General features: G+C 39.9%; 1 protein-coding gene across 1 annotated transcript in view; it reads left to right on the plus strand.

The window, feature by feature from the left end:
* BCL2 (B-cell CLL/lymphoma 2) overlaps positions 1 to 4,967 on the plus strand; it is a 92,843-nt gene extending 87,876 nt beyond the window's left edge. Inside the window, exon 3 of the mRNA XM_008950345.1 lies at positions 4,290 to 4,967. Coding sequence (XP_008948593.1) covers positions 4,290 to 4,424 — 135 coding nt within the window. The 3' untranslated portion in view covers positions 4,425 to 4,967. The remainder of the gene's footprint in view (positions 1 to 4,289) is intronic.
* The last annotated feature ends 2,084 nt before the right edge of the window (positions 4,968 to 7,051 follow it).

The raw sequence follows: 7,051 nt of genomic DNA on the forward strand, positions 1-7,051 counted from the left end.
GATAACATGCACCTCCCTGGCTGGACTGCCAGCTGTTGGCACTCCAAGGTGTAAAAAGATATCAGCCTCTCTCCTGACCTCATGAAATGCCACACCTCGGCACAACACGGTCTGAGCTGTCCCTATCTGCATGTACTCATGACTTAGGCTTGCATAAAAGACCCATAAACTCTTGGGGAAAAAAACAGCTACAGATTTGTCTATTTTTTGTGTTGCAAGAACTTTTCTCGTTAGCTTCCAGATGACATTTTAATGAGGTTTCACTGCATAGAAAACATGGGACAATTTAACCAGCTCCATCTGCTCCCTCCCCAAACTCTTTCTGAAATGAGTTACCATTTGTGAATGAAAGCTTTTGTGAAAATATGTGTTCATATGTAGGCAGGGGTGAGAGAAAAGTCATTCAGCTTCTAACCCTTGGCATCAGAGCTTATGCCATTCCTTCTCCTGCCCCGTATCAGGTGGCAAAGCTGCCTCGTTCAGACCTGTGCAAGGTTCTTCAAAAGCCGTGAGCTCGAGTGTGTGTGTTTGTTTTGGTGTTGGAGGGAGGGCAGCGTGAAACAGCCACCAGGCAATTCCCCTTCAGTAAAATGGAAGTCTCGCCAGCTCTTCATTCAAGACAATGTGGCTCAAGAGGATATCCTGCCAACCCAGTGATAACAAGGGAAATAAAGTCACTTCCTCACCAGCTGTTTGATTCAGGGAGAAAAAGGAAGCCTTTACTTCCTCGTGTTTGCTCTCCCCACTGCCCCCTCAGTCAGCAATGCCAGGCTGAAAATACGCCCACCGCATTTTCCGTAGGAGCCATCAAACCTGTAACATTCCCTAGAAGTAGGTACCTCTCTGCAGCCACGAAGCAATGCCCTTTCTCTCAAGCAGAGGTGAGGGCTGAGTTGCAAAAGGAGCAAGGAGCTCAGGTAGAGGATTTTTCCCTTCCCCACTGCCACCTTTCTTGCTTCACAGAAAGAGTCAATGTAAAGTTGCATAGTAAGCCAGCCATGGACTGATCTGACTGAATAAAAGCTTCCTAAGAAATTACTTTTTAAAAACTTACAGAGCTGAATGAAGAGTTCTTTTCCATACCATTTTTAACTATTCTGATATAATTTTACATCCAAGGTATATCTTACCGTGAAATTTTGAATAGGTAGGTCTTAAAAGCAAGGCCTACAAACTTTTTCTTTCCAATTCTGTAAGACTTCCAAAAAGGTTCACTAAGTCAGAACTTGCCTTAGTCCTGTTGGTGAAGGGGACCCTTGCTCTTATAATAAAGAGTGCTTTTCAGAGGACATAAGTGTTTCAAACAATTTTCCTAATCTTATTTGTTTTAGCATAGATTCTCTTATTTTCAACAGACCAGTTTAGGTGCCAAAAAATCCAGTGACAAATCCATGGCTTTGCAGGAGACAAACCTTATGAAACAGTTGACATTCTGTTTAGGGTTCTCTTTGTGCTAAAATAGTTTTCAGCCACGGGTCATACTTCCCTTCCCCCCTCCTTGTTTTAGTACATAAAATGGACATGTGTTTATTTAAAACAGGTTTGAAACTTAAACAAATAGTGACAGGCTGTTCAAACAAGCTTCGGAAATAGGCCTAATCAGGATGTTTGAGAAGGGGAGGAGGAATGATCATAAAGAGCTACTTGTAATATATAGTGCAGACACTATTAGGGTGGGTTTATGTTATTGTTGTAATAATCTCAGATGAAAAAGTACTGCATTGCTGCACATTTTTTGTTAATATTCCTCTTTTGAGCCATAGGTTATGCCATACTTTTGACTTATCTTCAAGTTTTACTGTAATCCTCTGTCCATCCTCATACTCAACACTGGGAGCCATGCTGAATCATTAGAAATGGTCTTCCAGACAAAGTGGGAGGAATGTTCCCAAACTGGGATAGAAGGAAGGCACAAAGTATGCTCATTTTGATACTGATACTGTGTATGCATCAGCTGTCATGAATATATGGAAGTGAGACCGTGCCCACAGAAAGAAGCCATGAAAATCTTAATGTTAAAATATTTTCACGTGACTTGCATTTCCAAGGTTGCTTTGATTTGTTTTAATTTTCATTTCTTCTCTTTTCCACCCATAGTAATATCACTGTGTATTGAACTTTACCATTGTTGCATTTTTATAAGGCCTGGTCCTCCCTATACGAAGCTCCCATGGAAGTCATCAAGTTTACACTGGTGATAACAGGATTTAACCCAATTTGTAACATTTTAGGATATTGTGTCACTTCATAGCCTTAAGGAGAAATAAAAGCAACTTTCCAAAGAGCTGCACAGTAAACTGAGTGCTCTTTTTCCACTCTACAACATCACACTAGAATATTAAAGCCAGAGCCTGCAAATGTCTATTTCAAAGACCAGGCAGCTAAGCGAAAGTTGCCAAATTCTCTCCAGAAAGAAGAGTTAAAACATTAAAGCATTAAAACATTCCCCACAAATGTTAAGCTGCTTTCCCCTTAGGAATATACCTTTGGAAACCTAGTTTGCAAAGTTTGAAAACGATTGCCTGGAGGAACAAACATGTAGAAATAGCAGCAGGCAGATGTATTTTCAGGTCAATCTGCTGACCAAAGCCTATGGCTATTCTGTTACTGACCCTTACCTACTGACATCCACCCTTACCTACAACATGCTTAATGTAATAACATATTTTGGAAGTAAATACCTATTATTAATTTGAATCTCAGTGTCTGGTGAACAGGAGTATTAAAAAAACCTTACACGCCCTCTCGTGGTACAACCATAAATGCTCTTACTCTGGCAATAACTAGAGATGGCTAATGATGGAGGCGAATTTAACTACATAATTTATAGGAAATTAACTTGGCTGGAAGGTTTATATTAACAATGGGGATCTTTCTCTCCTTAATTCCTGCTGTAAGCTGTAACACACAAGCATTTTCAGAAGGCAGGTTACCTCCTAGTATAGGAACAGTACAAAACAGCTAATGACACTATAACATAAATAGAGAATGTTAACTTCTATCAAAAATAGGAAGTCTAGAATAAAAAAGGTAGAAAAGAAAGCCCCCACATTAGACATCTAATTCATGTGTTTATCTCAGTAGTTTGGCAATAGATCTTGGTTGGCTACACAATAGAAGGGTTGCCCTTAGTGACACTATTAGTTTCGTCACAGTTTTAAACTCATTCAGCTTCACTACTTACTGCTCTCACGCCATACAGTATGATCCGTCAGTCTCCCAAGAATGCTCTGAAGCTTCATGTTTGTTAGGAATTGCAGCCTGAAAGAAAGGCCTTACATGTGGAGTACTAGCAATCTGATCTCTAGCCCAGTCAGACCTGATTGATTGGATTCACGAGTCAGAAAAAAGTTATCTTTGCTACTTAAACAGCCTTTCCACTCATGCCTACATGCACCTCCAGACTTTCACAAAGCAGCTTTACAAAACAGCTCTCCTTACACAGAGAACTGCAGCTCGAAGGATGAAACCCAGGGTGGTTTGGGCTGGGCTGAGGACTTCCCCTGCACCTCACACCAGGTGTCTTGTGGACAGCCATGACAAGTGGCATCTCTGTATGCTTCCCCTCCTTCTCCTACAGCCAATGTCTTGGCTGTAGGCTAGTGGGCAAGTCAGACTGACAAGACAATCCTATGGCAAGACAGCTTTTTTTAGGCAGGCCTGTCAGATCAGCTGGTTGGCCCATCGGACCTTAGAGCCATATCCAAGGCACGATTAGCAGGAGCACAGGACCAAGGAGTCACCCCTTTTGGTGACAGTTGTGAAAGACCACCAAAGGTGTAACACAACCCCAACAGCTTCAGTTCGTATGGAAGAAACATCTGTGTCTACGACAGAGAGTCTTCTGAACCCATATCAATGGAATAAATAAATACTGCCTTGTTTTCAACAAAGCCAACCAGCAACACGGGTGCCCCATGTCCAGTAGAAATTAAAGGTTTGGAGAATGAAGGTCCATTTATCTCCTTTGTGTATGTTTGTATATACAACATTCAGGAGCCAAAATGGTGGTATTTAAAAATGCTGCTCCTATATTTTCTGTTTAGACTGGACATATCTGAAGCAGAAGTCATGGCCATAAGTAATTACAGTAATATTTGTAAAGAAATAGGCAGGAGAACTTTGTGCTAAGCACTGCACAATAACATAGCTCCAAAATGACTCTCTTATTAGGTTTGTGGTTTTTTTGTGCCAGCGTGCTTGCTGGATGACCACAGAGCGTGAAGAAGTTGCCCTCCCTCTCTGAAAAAGTTACTGCAATTCTGACATTCCATTGTTTCTCTTTCTAGGATGCCTTCGTAGAGTTGTATGGCAACAGTATGAGGCCTTTGTTTGATTTCTCCTGGATCTCTCTGAAGACCATCCTGAGTCTGGTTCTGGTGGGAGCTTGCATCACTCTTGGCGCTTATCTTGGACATAAGTAGAGTCGTCCAGTTTATCGTGAATTACAAAAGTCTTTCAAAACAACAAAATATTTTTTTTTCTGTAGCACAATGATATTTTATGAGCAAAACAACTTCCCAGCTAAAGATTAAATCAGCTATTACTGCCAAAGGAAATATCATTTATTTTTACATTGCAGGAAAATTATTTATTAAAAGATATTTACATTTTAACCTGCTATTTTCAGAAACTCTGCAAGTTGTATCTGTCATCATCACATCATGTTGTTATTCTTAACTTTAATGAGCTCCAAAGTCTTTTACGTTGTTTTTTTAATTAATGCAGCTGGCTGGATTATTTTATCTCTGAAGAGCAAACATACTGACAAAGACCTACCTGCTTACACTTACAAGGACAGTTACTTGAGCTGCTAAAGGCTGCATAATTGTGTTGATTTTCCTTTCAATTTCTGGATGGCTGGGAGGGATCTGAAAGACAAGGTCAGTGTGAACAGAATTCTCACCCTGTCCTGCTGGCAAGAACTGATGGAGTAAATGATTCAACATGGTACGTACGTGGAGTCAAGATGGTAACTTCTTGAAGGACACCTGGCTATCCCTGCAGGAGAACAGTTGGAAATATGATTGCCTATGCCTTGTAAACATGAGTTTTCAAGTTACCAGTTGTGTCATGACATCATAATCACAGTGCCCTAATACATGTCAATTACCTTTTTTTTAAATAGAAGTGTGAAGTTAAATCTTTGGGGCTTGCAGGCAATTGCCGTTCCAATTATTTGCTCAGCAGTAAAGTGTTTTTTGTGGCTACTGACACAGAAACATCAGGAGACCTTAAGTGCCTGCTTTGAAAGAGCAGAGCTGGAGTCTGAAGACCTGACCTGTGTCCCACTTTAGTGGGGCTCATATCTGCAACTAATCCTGTTTACTTACTGAGTTCCTCCAGGGGTTTGAAACCAATTAGATGCGGTCTCTAAATCCCTGGAAATTGAAAAAGATCTAAATTTTATTTGGCAAGAAGCAGACCTCAGCTGAGTTACAGATTAGCTCTGACTATCCTTGTTTATCAAACTGGACACCAAAACCAAGTTCATTTTCATAACAGGAAAAGAAAGTGAGCTTTATTCTTCTGCCCCTTGACCTCAAAATTATGTCATGCTAATAATGTCCTAAGACTGTCTACAGAAGCAAAGATGATGAAGAAACTCCAAATCCTCTCTCTGGACAGATAGTCTCCGACACCTCAGTTGCGCAGGTGCCTGCTGTCATTTCAAGCAAAACCCGTGTGGAGGAAAAGGGGAGTGCACAAAGTCATCTGCTCGTGTTACAAAATGGAGCTCAAGGAGCACGAATGCAGAATGCTCAGTATACAGTTTGTAAACAGAGCTGCGTTCTGAAACCAGATGTGTCAATGCATTTTAAAGCAGAGGTTTCCATGTGCTCAGCGGGGACCGGGAGTCCCGACGGTGCCCAAGAGTCTGAAGCATGTCCCACAGGCTGCTTCGAGGTGTGGAAATGTCCAGCTTCAAATGTTTCACTCAAGCACTCCTATTTTTTCTCTGAAACTTTTGAAATCTGGAATCTGTGGGCAGATGGACGTCCAGACATAAAAAAGAAAAGGCTGCAAAGCTCTGGATAAAATGTACTGTTCAATACATAAGTGCTCTAAGGGTGAAAAAAAATACAGTGAATAAACTGTAGATTCAACCTCAAGATTTCAGTTGAATAACTTTGTGGCATTATATGCAAAATATCTCCATTAACTTGGGAATGTAATATGTTCAGTGTTAAGGCTGTAGTTGATGTTGCATCTTCAAAGCTGCTTTTTTGTTTTGTTGGGTTTTTTTTGTAAGAGTTTTACATCTCAGCTTTTTTACTGCTATTTAGTTGTGGCACCTACACTTTGTATGAGCAAAGATGGAGCGAGCTTACATTTCAGATTTCAAATTATTTTAATTTTATAGAAACATAGAAAGGAAATGTTTCTAAGAACACAAAAATGTGAACTATGCTTGATTAAATAAAAATTAAAAACCCGACCATCAAACAAACAGCACCTGCAATGTTTTCAGAGTGCTTCTAGCAAAAGTGGGCATACTCGTGTTGTATGAGCAAAGATGGAGCGAGCTTACATTTCAGATTTCAAATTATTTTAATTTTATAGAAACATAGAAAGGAAATGTTTCTAAGAACACAAAAATGTGAACTATGCTTGATTAAATAAAAATTAAAAACCCGACCATCAAACAAACAGCACCTGCAATGTTTTCAGAGTGCTTCTAGCAAAAGTGGGCATACTCGTGTAGAGCTATTGGGAACTGAGTGTGGGCTTTGGTTCTTTTCAGCTTCCACACTGAATTTGTCTGCAGCCAATTTCACAACTGGAATTGGCTGGTATTGAGCTAATGATTCATTTTGCAATCTAGTCTTCATTTCCATTTATGCCCATACACCCATTAAAGTTCCTGAACTACTAAATCGTTTCAATATTGTTTATTTTATTAAAGGTTTACATTGACAAAAGTAGTAAAAGAGTAACTATCAATGCCAGTGCTGCTATACTACCAGGATAATTTGAATGGGTTTTATTTTTTAATACTTTCCAATGGCAAAAGTTTAAAGCTGCTTTAGAAATAATATGAAGAAGACAC

Source organism: Merops nubicus, unplaced genomic scaffold (assembly GCF_000691845.1).
Source record: "Merops nubicus isolate BGI_N331 unplaced genomic scaffold, ASM69184v1 scaffold7142, whole genome shotgun sequence".
NCBI lineage: Eukaryota > Metazoa > Chordata > Aves > Coraciiformes > Meropidae > Merops > Merops nubicus.